This window comes from Peromyscus eremicus, chromosome 1, assembly GCF_949786415.1.
Source record: "Peromyscus eremicus chromosome 1, PerEre_H2_v1, whole genome shotgun sequence".
NCBI lineage: Eukaryota > Metazoa > Chordata > Mammalia > Rodentia > Cricetidae > Peromyscus > Peromyscus eremicus.
Window position 1 is genome coordinate 61,310,114 of NC_081416.1, and position 14,208 is coordinate 61,324,321.

The following is a 14,208-nucleotide window of genomic DNA, read 5'->3' on the forward strand; positions in this document are numbered from 1 at the left end:
ATCCCTCTTTCACGGTTGCTCCTGGGAGCCTCCCCTCCTACCATGTCTGTACCTTGAAAGCTGCTGCTGCTGCTTACAGAATTATATTTTTTTCTTTTGAAGAGTTTAAGAAGTTGTAACTTTTTGTGTCTTGTCATGTATAAGATAAATAAATATTCTAAATAGATGATTGCTTTCAGAGTCTGTACATGCATGGGTGGGTGGGACAATGAGGAGAGGGGTGGCCACGTTAGCCAGACTGTCTACTCTGCAGACCCGAATTGCCCAGGTCTCCACTCTTGCAGACCCACTTTGGAACCACCTCCTTCCTACCTCACAGTCTGGATAGGGTGCAGGCAGGAAACATTGCCCGCTCTCTTGGTTCCATCTCCTTACATGTGAGCTAGGCATAGAGACACCCTACCCCACCCCCAGGGTTCCCAGGGTGGAGCAGGCAGGCGTGGCCGCACTGACGCAGCCGCTGTCGCTGTTACCCGCTCCTCCCCTTGCCTCTGGTCCTCCGGTCCTGCGCCCAGAGTGGTGCATTGTGGGAAACTCCTGAGCACTCCTCGGTATCCGCAGCCGCCGCCCGCTGTCATCCAGCCCGCGAAGCGAATGCGCAGAGAGAAGCTGGAGGCCCAAAGGAAGACGTAAGACGACAGGCCCTTACAAGGGCGGGCCGGGCCGGGGAAATGGGGTGGGGTTGGGGGCACCGGGTCTGGTGGCCAAGCAGTAGTGTTTCGGCCCTGAAGGTCACCGGGGTTGTGGCGTGAGCACCTTACTCTGCCGGGCTCAGCAGCCCTGGGGAGGCCGAGGAGGAAACTGGAAGAATGGGATATTAAGTGCAAGCCAAAAACAACCAGGGGCAGCTCTGCTCTGTGCAAACTTGATGCCCAGTGGCTATGGTCTCTCCAGAACTGTGGCATGGAGGGGACGCTAGGGTTTCCTAGGAGGTGGGCAGTATCTGGGTTTCTTTATTGGTCATCTCCATCATGATGTGACCTTCACATGACCTTCAGTGTGTTCATTTTGCCTGGTAGGGGGCTTGGAGCTTGAGATCTGGCTTCTCAAAGTGGCTCCCCCTCCCCGTATATGGGCCAATTGCCCTCCCAAGGTGGAGGCAGACAGGTGGTCCTGGGTCTTCCAGACAGGAGTCACTGTGGGGCAGGGTAGCCAGATCCCAGTCTTCCCAGCCATAAAATCAAGGTGAGGCCTTTCTGTAGCCTGGAGCCATACTCTGTGTCACCCCACTCTATGCTACTGCCAGGGACCCTCTTTGCTCCCACAGCACAGCCTTGAGCTCAGCAAGGAACGCTTGCCCTTGAGCTAGATGAAACAGAGGCCTGTGCTGAGGAAAGGGCACTAGATCTAAGCTGGGTGGGGCTGATGGCTGACCAGAAGCACAGGCTAGCAGATTCCCGAATGGCTTCTCTGCCTCCATTTTATCCCTTTCTTGTCCTGATAGTCCTGGTGACCTGGATCCACTCTCCCCCTGACAGAATCTGAGAACGTAGACTCTGGGCCCCTTCCCCTGTCCTTCCCTTCTTTTCAGACTGTGGTCAGGCTGAGAACAAGGCTCCGGAGCATCCCATTCTGTGAAACAGCGACAAGCCCCCAAGAGAGCACACAGCACTCAGCTCTGTCGGAGCTTACCACAACTCCTTCCTGCCTCCCTTGAGCACATACTCTCTCTTCCAGTTTCCAGGGTTAGATCCATATGTCTACAGCAGTGTGGGGAGACACAGTGCATGTGAAGCAAGACTAGATTATAGGTGAAGAAACTGAGGCCTCTGGTCCTTCCCCCTCCCAACTTCTCAGTAGTTGGAGAGGCTTCTCCAAGAATGGTCAGACGCAAATAGGGGCCAGGCCTTGGAAGAGGAGGGACGGGGCTCACGGGATGCTCCTCAGCTGGAGTTCCTGGAGAGTCCAGGGAACTGAGAAGGGTATCTCCAAGGGGCAAGGGCAGAGCCAGGCGAGCTATGCAGGAAGTGCCTTGTCCCTGTCACCACCTCATTTGTGTCCTCCCTCCAGACCTGTATAATGCCCAGAGGTGAGCTGTCCTGAGACACTGTGACCCAGCCACCTGCCAGTCCCACAAGCCCCAAAGCCAGCTGACAGCACAAATTGTCATGGAGTCCCGAGGAAAATCAGCCAGCAGCCCCAAGCCAGACACCAAGATGCCTCAGGCCACAGCTGAGGCCAAGGCCACTCCAGCTGCTGATGGGAAAGCCCCCTTGACCAAGCCTGTGAAGAAGGACACCCAAACAGAGAAGCAGGAGCAACCAGCAGCCCCTGGGCCAGCTACTACCAAGAAGACACCGGCCAAGGCAGACCCTGTACTTCTCAACAATCACAGCAACCTGAAGCCAGCCCCCGCTGTGCCTGCAGCCCCCAGCAGTCCCGACGCAACGTCAGAGCCAAAGGGTCCTGGGGATGGGGCAGAGGAGGATGAGTCTAACACTGGAGGCCGAGGTCCCTGGCCTTGTGAGAACTTGACCCCTTTGCTAGTGGCTGGGGGTGTGGCTGTGGCCACCATGGCCCTAATTCTTGGTGTGGTCTTCCTAGCCCGGAAAAAATGATGCCTGGTGTCCAGGTGGGGGCACAGAGCCACTTTCTGTACAGACCTGAATATATAGTGCATGCAAGGTCCTAGATACTTATCTATACATACACACATACATCTCTCACACACACAAACACACACACATGCGCGCGTATATGTATGCTACATACATCCATGCAGCAGGAGAGAGAGAGAGAGCGAGCCCATCTCCACTGACCCCAGCACATTCTCTCCCAAGTCGTGGAGCAAGAGTCCAGCTCTGCAGTTTTCAGGAAGCACTAGCATGAGACAGAAGGGATAGCCTGGACTAGACATTTAGGAACAGATGCTGGGTGTGGCCTCTGAAAGATAAGTGGTGGAGTAGGCTAGCCCTGTGGGGATATTAAAGGGCATGGCTGTTTTACTCTCCCCACTTCCCTTCTGTGCAGCTAGGGGCAGTCTGTCTGGGCCTGATGCAGGGGGACTGACCTGAGGTGGGAATTCAAATCTGCAGAGCTACCTCCACCCACTGTCCCCTGTGCTGGCTGAGTGGAAATGCAAAGCTTAACAGCTAAATTTGGGGTGGGATCCCCCCCTTCCCTTTTTCAATATGTGCCCCCGGAGAGCTCCTGAGGCTAGGACCACCTTACTCCATGCCCAGAGCAGCAGTTGGGTTTTTTTTTGTTGTTGTTGTTGTTTTTTGTTTTTTGGGGTTTTTTTTGGTGGGGGGGGGGCTGAAGGCCTGGCAGGGAGGTAGGAAATATGGAGGATCTACATTACAGTTGTGCCAGCCCAATACCCCCCCAATAGACTGCCCTGCCTGCCTGCACCCAACACCCCCTTGAGTCTAACAGCGTATAAATGCAATAACACAGGTAGAGTAGAACTGCCCAGTGGGTGACAGTCACCCACTGCCTGCAGGAAGACCTGCTGTGCAGCCCCTCCGTAGTGCATCTGGCCCCAGCTTGCCCCTTGGTGTGGTGACAGTGGGCAGGTTTCCAGAAGGCTGCAGTGGGCTCTAAGGAAACATTGCCCTCACCTGGCCAGTGGCTGTTGGGACCTTGGGCCTGAGTGGAGGCTGAGTTTGAAATAAACTGTTACAATATAAAGGCTGGGCTGGTGTCCTCACCTGCATGGGGCTGGGAGGGGCAGAGACTTCCTGCTTGGGGATGTGGGGGCCACAGATTCATCATGTGGGCTTTCCAGGGAACAGGTAGAAAGTCTTGGGTCCTCCTTCATGCCCTGATCCTTATGGGTTATGTGTACCCACAGTCTCAACCAGACCCTCCCCTTTCCCAGGCCTTTGTGGGAGCCTGAACCCAGATGGACATCCAGGAACTTCACAATGGCAGCCCCTCCCAACCTGGGCTGCTGTCTCCAGTGCACTGGAACAGAAACTGCCTGGCAGGTAGGAGGTAGCAGCACACACCTTTAATCCCAGCATTCAGGAGGCAGAGGCAAGCAGATCTCTGAGTTAGATGCCAGCCTGGTCTACAGAGCGAGTTCTAGGACAGCCAGGGCTACAAAGAGAAACCCTATCTTGAAAAACCAAAAGAAAAAAATAAATAAACTGCCTGCCAATAAGGAGGGCCCTTTGTCCATGAAGTGCAGAAGCTGAAGCAGGATTCTTCTTCTGGTCACTTCTCCTCCACAGCTCTCTGAGCCCATTCTGATCTGGTGTTCAGCACACGGGACCTGCTCTCGGGTTCCAGCTGTGAGTGAGGCTGTAGGATTGTGGGCTGAGCAAAGCTCATTTTGGAATCTATCATCCTGGGCCCCTTCTCCCCTGCTAGGGGTTACTAAGGCTAGCAGGCAGGAGCTTGTTGACCCCCTTCTCCGGGAAGCTTTGAGCTGGTGCTTTTTTCTTTCCAATTTCTTGGTGCCCGCCCTCCTCAGAGTAGTAGCTCTGCCCACATAACACATTCCATTCAACTCTGGACAACTCCAGTGGGGTGAAGATATCCCAAATGGACCACTTGTCCTTGCTCAGACCACTCTTCCTGGTTTCCCTTTGACCAGTATCTGTACAAAGCGCCTCTTTCAAAAAGTCCAGGCTGGCACTTACCTGAGCCGGAGCTTCCTGAAGACAGGCTGTTGTGGACATGCTGGACACATGGCCACCTCTGACTCACTCCCTGCAGGTGCTAAGGCTGCACTGTCTGGACATTCACTGCTTCATCCAGTACTCACATCCGCCCAGGCTTTGCCTCGCACCTTGAAACACACAAGCACTTCCAGGCATTTTACTGCACTGGGAGGCTGCAAAGTAACTGAGTTTCTGCTGTGGTGAACCACTGAGAGCTGGCTCTTCCAAGTGATGTTTTTCCCATGCTGTTAGTCCTTTATGGATTCTCTACTAAAGCACCTTTAGGTTGTTTTTAAAATACTGGCACCTGGGGCTGGAGAGATGGCTCAATAGTTAAGAGCGTTCCCTGCTCTTCCAGGGTACCTGGGTTTGATTCCCAGCCCCTATGTGATGGCTAACAACCATCTGTAACTGAGGTTCCAGGCAACGGGCACACACATGGTACATAGACATAAATACAGGCGAAACACCCACACATGTAAAACTCATTAAAAATTTGGAGGCTGGAGAGATGGCTCAGAGGTTAAGAGCACTGGCTGTTCTTCCAGAGGTTCTGAGTTCAATTCCCAGCAACCACATGGTGGCTCACAACCATCTATAATGAGATCTGATGTCCTCTTCTGGCCATGCAGACACAGCGCTGTATACATAATAAATAAATCTTTAAAAAAAAAAAAAAAAAAAAAAAAAAAAAGAGTACTCACTGCTCTTCCAGAGGACCTCTCACTACTTACATGGTTGCTGACAACCTGTAACTGCAGTCCCAGGCAATCGAGCTGCATATACATGGTGTATATACACATGCAGACAAAACACCCACACACATAAAATAAAAAAAAATTAGCTGGGCGGTGGTGGCGCATGCCTTTCATCCCAGCACTCGGGAGGCAGAGGCAGGCGAATCTCTGAGTTCAAGACCAGCCTGGTCTACAAAGTGAGTTCCAGGAAAGGCACAAAACTACACAGAGAAACCCTGTCTCGAAAAACCAAAATAAATAAATAAAAATAAAAAAATTAAATCTCAGTAAAAAAAAATATTGGCCCCTTAGGCAAAACAGAAATGGAAGTCTCTAGTTTGGACCTGGAATGTTCTTTATAGGCACTGTTGTATGGCAGGCTTGGCTGTCAACTAGTGTAACACTAGAAGGTAGTGGGAACACCAAGGGTAGAGCCTAGTAAGAGGACTTCTTTTCACCAAGAGGTCGTTTATTTGCTGTTATTTGCCTGTTGTTGTTGTTGTTAATTTTTGTTCACTTGTTTTTATTTTTTTGAGACAGGGTTTCTCTGTGTTAACAGTCCTGGCTGTCCTGGAACACTGTTGTTAATTTTTAAGCCAGGTATGGTAGCATATACCTTCCATCCTAGCACTTAGGAAGTAGAGGAAGGTGGATCTTCATGAGTTTGACACCAGCCTGGTCTACATAGTGAATTCCAAGATAGTTAGGGCTACACAGAGACCCGGTCTCAAACAAACAAACAAACAAACAAACAATCAGTTGAATGTTTTCCTGCATGTATGTATATGCACTGTACATATATCTGGTCCCTGTGGAGGGCAAAGAGAGTGTCAGATCCCCTGAACTGTAGTTACAAACTGTTGTGAGCAGCCATGTGTATGTGCTGACTGAGTCCTCTGCAAGAGAAGCAAGTGCTTTTAACCACTGAACCCTCTCCATAGCCTGTTTGCTAGGATATACAGGACCTCAATATGTAACCCAGGATGACCTAAAATCTATACCTCCTGCCTCAGCTTCCTGAGTACTGTGAGCACTGAGACTACTGGCTTGCAACACCATGCCTAGCCAAAACCAATCTTACAAGCAGGGGATGGGGACCAGAGGTCAACTCAGGTATCAAACCTTAGGCGCTGTTTAATTTATCTACCTTGTTTCTCAATTTTAAAATTGTATGTGTATGGCATTTTGCCTGCATGTATGTCTGGGCACCACTTGCACACCTGACATCAAGAGATCAGAAAAGGGTATAGTATCCTTCAGAACTAGAGTTACAGATGGTTGTGAGCTGCCTCAGAGGTGCTGGGAATTGAACCCAGGTCCTCTGGAAGAACAACCAGTGCTCTTAACTACTGAGGCATCTCTCCAGCCCTGATCTACTTTTTTGTTTTGAGACAGGATCTCTCACTGGTGGGGGACTAAGCTAGACTGTCTGCTCATCAGCCCTCAGGGATTCCTCTCCCCAGTGCTGGGGTTACAGTTTTGAGTCACCATACCTGGCTTTGTCTATTTGTTGTTGTTGTGGTGGTGGTGTGGCTTTCTTTTTCTTTGTTTGGTTGGTTTGGCTTTGGTTTGTTTTTCAAGACAGGGTTTCTTTGTGAAGCCTTGGCTATTCTGGAAATCACTCTGTAGACCAGGCTGGCTTCAAACTCACAGAGATCTGCCTGCCTCGGCTGGGATTAAAGACTGCACCAGCACTGCCCAGCTCATTTCATTCTTCATTCGTTTGTTTTGTTGATGTGGTTTCTGGGGATCCAGCTCAGGTAACCTGACTGAGCTACTCCCCCTACTTTATTATTCATTTTACATTCTAAGCCTTTAATGCTGTAGTTTATTGCAAATGGTTTCTCAGCTGGTGCACAGGTTTACCAAACATCATGTCACACTGTCCCTTTACCTTCTGGAATCTTTGTTAGGAGACCCTGCCATGTTATCTATTATCTAGTCCAACAATCTCAGCATGTACTCACTTAATCCAGTTGAGCAGGTAGGCTCCCAGTGGGTGATCAGCCAGGGCTCTCAAGGTGTTTTTCTATTTCGTCAGAGCCAAGATGGCCCCGGCCTCAGAGAGCAGACAGCCCTTGCTATGAACTTGCCACACCATCTCCTCTTGCTCTTAGTGCAGCCTGTGTAAGCTTGCGCCTGCCACCTGTGACTGCAGCTCAGCAGGTCCTTTCTTCACTTCCAGAGGGATGCTAGAACTTGGGAGCAAGATGCGCACGGGGCACATAGCTGTAATTTCAACCTTCAGGAGCCAGGGTCAGAAGATGGAGTTTCAGACAGCCTGGGCTACAACATGAGAACATCTTAGAACGGCGACAACAAAACCAGAAAAAGTTGGACCTGCTGGCACAAGCTACGGAGAGGCCAAGTCAGGAGGGTAATAAATACAAGGGTGGCCCGAACTATAAAAGGGAAACTCAGTGAGATCCCCGTGGAAATGAGGGTTGGGCTGGGCTGTGATGCACACCTTAGTCCCAGCACTCGGGAGGCAGAGGCAGGAGGATCTCTGTAAGTTCGAGGCCAGCCTGGTCTACAGAGAGAGTTCAGGACAGTCAGGGCTACACAGGGAAACCCTGTCTCGAAAACAAAACAATGAGGTTGGGATGTAGACCGGCAGTGGAGCCCTTGCCTACCATGAGCAAGGCTTAAGATCCAGTTTGCAGCAGAGAAAACAAACACCTGACCAGGTGAAGAGGTCCCAGAGGTCAGGCTCTCGTGCTTCACAGCACCTTCAGCTTGAGTACAGTGAGGACCCTTCCAGAAGGGGAAAAAAAAAAAAAAAAAAAAAGCTCCACAACTCTCAGCAGTCCTGGGGCTGATTTCAATTGCTTTTTTTCACAACTTTCATAGCCAAACAAGTGTAAATATAGAAAATATTCAGTATATTTTTAAACTTTTTTTTTGTTTTTTTGTTTTTGTTTTTTCGAGACAGGGTTTCTCTGTGTAGCTTTGCACCTTTCCTGGAACTCCCTCTGTAGTCCAGGCTGGCCTCGAACTCACAGAGATCCGCCTGCCTCTGCCTCCCGAGTGCTGGGATTAAAGGCATGTGCCACCACCACCGGCCAGTATATTTTTAAACACATGCTCATATGTGCTAAATCACACGCAGAACCACGGAACAGAAATGTTCTGATAGGTCATGTCACCTCCATAGAGGTGTCCATGGGCTAGACACTGCTGGAGGGAGCTCTGCTTTAGAGGTGAGCCCAGGATGTCACTCAGCTCAAGCAGCCCCAGCAGGCCAGCTCAGCTGCTTTCTGTGCCAATGATGAAAACGGAGGGTGCAGTCCATCATGGTGGGAGAGGCAGGAAGCAAGAGCATGAGGCAGCTGGTCACACTGCATCCGAAGTCAGGAAGCAGAGCGATGAGTGCTGGTACTCAGTTCCCTTTGCCCTTTTCAGAGTCTGGGGTCCCAGCCTAGGGAATGATGTCCCCTACATTTAGTGTGGATTTTCTCATGTTAGTTAACCTAATCTAGGAACTCTCTTACACATGACCAGAGGCTTGTTTTCATGGTGATGCTGAAACCTATCAATTAAGACAATCAAAATTAGTCATCATGATTACCTTGTAGGCCCAAGTGGGGGATACTTTTCAGTTAAAGTTTTTTTGTTTGTTTGTTTGGTTTTTTTTTTTTTTTTTGTTTTTTTGAGACAGGGTTTCTCTGTGTAGCTTTGCGCCTTTCCTGGAACTCACTTGGTAGCCCAGGCTGGCCTCGAACTCACAGAGATCCACCTGGCTCTGCCTCCTGAGTGCTGGGATTAAAGGCGTGCGCCACCACCGCCCGGCAAAGTTTTTTAATTTTTAAAATTTATTTCGATTTTGTGTGTGTATGCAAGGTCAAGGACAACTTGTGGAAGGGAGTCAGTTCTCTTCACCCATCATGTGAGTCCTAGGAATGGAACACAGGGTGTCAGGCTTGGTGGCCTTTGCCCACTGGCTATTTCACAGGCTTAGCGCAAGCAGCTTCTAAGAACCTGTTTCTAAGCTATGTCCCCACCAGGCTCATGAGCCCCAAGAGCTCTGGCCATCGGCATTTGTCTCTTCTGAGCCTCTGTGCCAGCGTAAAGCGGTTTTCCTGACACACACGGGACTCCTGTGAGACACTCGTGGTGGGTACCCTCTGGCACCCACGTGCAGCTCATGTAGGGAGCCACACCCCAGAAATGCTCCTCAGTTGACTGTGATCACCTCTCGGCCTTCCTTTAGATGTAGACAGGAGGAAGGGAGGCAGGTGGAAAGAAAGGCCAACTTTGCTTAGACCTGCAAACTCAAGATTCTCCCCCCACACCTCCCTCCCCACACCCTCCTACACACACCCTAAAAAAAAAAAAAACCACACCTACATTAAAGATTCTACAAGGCAGGGTGGGAGAGACAGCTCAGTGGTTAAGAGCACTGGCTGTTCTTCTGGAGGATCAGAGTTCAATTCCCAGCACCTACACAGTGCTCACAACTGTCTCTAACTCCAGTTCTAGGGGATCCAATATCCTCACACAGAAAAAAACACCAATGCACACAAAATAAAAATCATTAAAAAAAAAAGATTCTACAAAGTTTACTGTATGAGTAGAACCTCACGATTAACTGTGTAGAGTGGGAATGTTCCAGATCCAGAGCCAAATTATTTTGGGCTATCTTTAGTTCCCTTTGTAGTTACTCATTGTCCATCTCTGCCTATGATCTGACATCCTTTTATCAGGAAGAACCTTTGGACTGTACTAACTCTAACTTCTACCAACTCAAAAGCTAGGAATGTCATCAGACTGGATCTGAAATTTATAGCAGAGATTTCTCAGCTACCTAACTACCTGATGCCCCCGTACCAATATATCTGGCAAATGCCTCGATTTATGACTTTTTGCTTTATAACTATAGTTCATATAACCACTTCTACACTGGAACCCATTCAGGGTAACCTGACTGCCGTTCCTGGACCATGATCACTCATATTTGGTTCAGAATAAACATCTCTTATTCACTTTGAAGTGAAAGTCCTGTTTTGCGTCAGCAGCCTTACTAAACTAATTGTTCCAGGAGTTGTTTGGTTCAAAGTCTGGCCTTTGACAGTCCTAACAAGCTAGGCTTGGTCACCCATCCCCAATACACAAGCTAAAGAAGTAAGGGCAAGTAAGGAGCTGGGAGGTAGTTCAGTGGACAAGCACTTTCCTTGAAATCATGAAGCCCTGAGTGCAACCCTCCCCAAGAACCCACATTTAAAAAAAAAAAACAAAAAACAAAAATAGGAGCTGGAGAAATGGCTCAGAGGTTAAGAGCACTGGCTGCTCTTCCAAAGGTCCTGAGTTCAATTCCCAGCAACCACATGGTGGCTCACAACCACCTGTAATAAGATCTGGTGCCCTCTTCTGGCCTGCAGGAATACATGCAGGCAGAACACTGTATACATAAACAAATAAATCTTTTTTTTTTGTTTGTTTGTTTTTGTTTTTTTTTCGAGACAGGGAACTCACTTGGTAGTCAGGCTGGCCTCGAACTCACAGAGATTCACCTGGCTCTGCCTCCCAAGTGCTGGGATTAAAGGCGTGCGCCACCACCGCCCGGCAAATAAATCTTAAAAAAAAAAAATAGGGGCCTGGAGAGATGGCTAGGTGATTAAGAGCACTGGCTGCTCTTCAAGAGGACCTGGTTTCAATTCCCTGCACCCACATGGCAGCTCACAACTGTCTGTAATTCCAGTTCCAGGGGATCTGACATCCTCACACAGACATACATGTAGGCAAAACACCAATGCACATAAAATAAAAATAAATAAAAAAACCCCAAAAAACCAAAAGACCAAGTAGTCCCAGTATTCAGCATTTGCACACACACACACACACACACACACACACACACACACACACAGACACCCAGGCAGGTTTAGGTCAGTCTGGTTCCAGAGTTCTAGAAGAGCCAAGGCTACACAGTAAGACCCTGTCTCAAAACCAAACAAAAAGAAACAGACAGTGAAAATCAGAGATTTATTCCATGTGAATGAAAACAATGGTGTTCAGTGGCCCCCAAGTCTCTCTCTGGAGTCCCAGCAAGAGGTTTAGGTTTAGAGCCTAAGAGATATACATAACTAAGCAATCCTGGGCCAGATGTGGCCTCACCCATCTTTGGCTCCAGCCTGCCCTGCAAGGTGGTCTGACAATCAGGAAGATCAAGAGTCCAAGGTTAACGGAGCAGGTAGTGGTGCACACCTTTGATCCCAGCACTTGGAAGGCAGAAGCAGGCATATCTCTGTGAGTTCAAGGCCAGCCTGGTCTAATATAGTGAGTTCCTGCAAAGCCAAAGCAACACAAAGAAATCCTGTCTCGAAAACAAAAACAAAACAACAGCAACAAAAAAAAAGAGTTCAAGGTTATATGGTAAGTTCTAGGTGAGTCTCAGAAAAAATAAATAAATAACAAATAAACACCTGCTTGTTGGTGCTTTCTGTGTCCTAGACATAAGGAAGTTGGCCAGCTGCCCATTCAGCCCTCAGGAATAGCAGGAGATAAAAGCAGACGAGCCAGGCTTCTGCTGCTACAGTCATATTAACCAACCATTCACCTTAAGCTCCTTCCCATCTAATTACTCTGTATACACTCAGTAAAGGCCCTGCCCTTTAACGCCATGACACATGACGAGCACCGTGACAATCGCCGGAAAAGACTGTAAGAGGATCAGAGAGGAGCACCCAATTGGTAGAAAATTCTCACCAGTAATCCCAAACCTAGTACTCAGTCTGGGTTACACAGTGAAAAAGAAAGAGGAAGGAAGGCAGGCATGCAGAAAGGAAGGAGGAAGGAAAAAAGAAAGGAAGGAAAGAGAAAAAAAAACATCAGGATAAGAAGATAAACATCTCTACCTGTGCTTAGATTAGATACCCTGCACACACACACACACACACACACACACACACACACACACACACACACGTATCCTACCTACCTGATCTATGACCTCCAGCAGCCACAGTTGAGAAGTGGATTTGAGCTCCACTCAGGCTTCTCTTATTCTTTGGCCAAGAACAGAACCTTCTTTGCTGCTTCACGGTGACTGATTTTGTTTGCTTTACAATTCCAAGAAGGAAAAGGACACAGTATAGTCAAATCCTCAGAGGGCAGATGAGGTGGCTCTTGTCTCCAGGATGGATAAGCTACTCAGTAAGAGAGGAGTACACACCTATGCTGTGTCTCCCCTGCCCCCTCCAGCCCTGTGGATCTAGGAGTGTCTGAGTAAAGCTCCTAGACCTGTCCTCTGCTTCCTTGTTACTCACAGGGACCCTCTGTGCCTACTTCGGGGCCACATCACCCTACTTTGGGCCACAATGCCATCATCACCTGCCCACAGGTTAGACACGTGGCCAGCCAGGTACTTTAGCATTTTCACCAGTGATGCAGAGGACTCACCTTAGGCGATGCTCACCAGTGATGCAGAGGACCCACCTTAGGTGATGCTCACCAGTGATGCAGAGGACTCACCTTAGGTGATTCTCACCAGTGATGCAGAGGACCACCTTAGGTGATGCTCACCAGTGATGCAGAGGACCACCTTAGGTGATGCTCACCAGTGATGCAGAGGACCCACCTTAGGCGATGTTCACCAGTGATGCAGAGGACCCACCTTAGGTGATGCTCACCAGTGATGCAGAGGACCCACCTTAGGTGATGCTCACCAGTGATGCAGAGGACCCACCTTAGGTGATGTTCACCAGTGATGCAGAGGACTCACCTTAGGTGATGTTCACCAGTGATGCAGAGGACTCACCTTAGGCGATGCTCACCAGTGATGCAGAGGACCCACCTTAGGTGATGCTCACCAGTGATGCAGAGGACCCACCTTAGGTGAAAGAACTTTCACAGCTCCATACCTGACAGCAAGGCTGTCACTTCGTGCATGCTGCTTGCTTCATATAGCTTTGCACGACTTACCTTGGAGGCTCCAGACTTCACCCAGTCCACTTGGCCCAGGAGAGACCCACCTGAGCCCTAATGGGGATTGGGCTTTATCTGGGTCTTTTTGTTCTGTTTTTTTTTTTTTTTTTTTTTTTTTTTTTTTTTTTTTTCCAAGCAGTTTCTCTGTGTCAGCTCTGGCTGTCCTGAAACTCGCTCTGTAGACCAGGCTGGCCTCAAACTCACAGAGATCCTCCTGCCTCTGCCTTCCAAGTGCTGGGATTAAAGATGTGCACGACCACTGCCCGGCTTCATCTGGCTCTTGACGGCTACTTGAGAGCCACTTCTCATCTCTAGGCAGCTCCCCACCCTCCACCCTGAAGAGTGGTTACATGATAAGGGTTGTCCCCCAAACCCAAGAGAACTTTATGCCTCAGAACACTTAGTCTTCGTATCAAGGTCCACTTGATGGTCACTTGAACTAACAGAAGGGCACTCAAGGCAATACCTGTGTCCTCACAAAGGCAGTACTTAGCAGATGTTGCATCTGGTGCCCCAGGCTTTGAGATGGTTGGCAGTTCGATAGAAAGGAGCTCCCAGATGTGCACAGAGGCCAGGAACAGGCCCAGGTCTCCTCTGAAACAGGAGTCACAGAGGCAGCAGCAGGGTGACAGCAGGCAGGAGGACTTGCAGCACAAGTTAGCCAGCAGGGCAGGAGTCTCCTAGGACTTCTCACCTACCCTTACAATCCAACAGAAGCAGGGTAAAGCGGCAATTAACCAGGCAATTCCACGTAGTATATCTGATGGTCAAAAGAGGTTTATTTTGGGGCGACTTACAACCAACAAAAGGATCGGTTACAGGATCCAGGAGAGGTGAGGTACAGTCCAAGGTGGTTTTTTGGAGAACTCTGACTTGGTCTACAATCCAGCATCCAAGATCACGAGGTAAACAAGAGAGTGGGAGCACATACACATCTCAGG

General features: G+C 49.2%; 1 protein-coding gene across 1 annotated transcript; it reads left to right on the forward strand.

Moving 5' to 3' along the window:
- Window positions 1–499: 499 nt before the first annotated feature.
- On the forward strand, window positions 500–3,247 carry Cend1 (cell cycle exit and neuronal differentiation 1). The gene is made up of 2 exons (XM_059249821.1): window positions 500–629; window positions 2,011–3,247. Exon 2 carries the CDS (start codon window positions 2,109–2,111, stop codon window positions 2,556–2,558), a length of 450 nt encoding a protein of 149 aa, XP_059105804.1. The 5' UTR covers window positions 500–629; window positions 2,011–2,108; the 3' UTR covers window positions 2,559–3,247.
- The last annotated feature ends 10,961 nt before the right edge of the window (window positions 3,248–14,208 follow it).

Coding starts and splice junctions, on each gene's coding strand:
- Cend1 (XM_059249821.1), top strand. CDS start 2,109: ATGGAGTCCCGAGGAAAATCAGCCAGCAGCCCCAAGCCAGACACCAAG.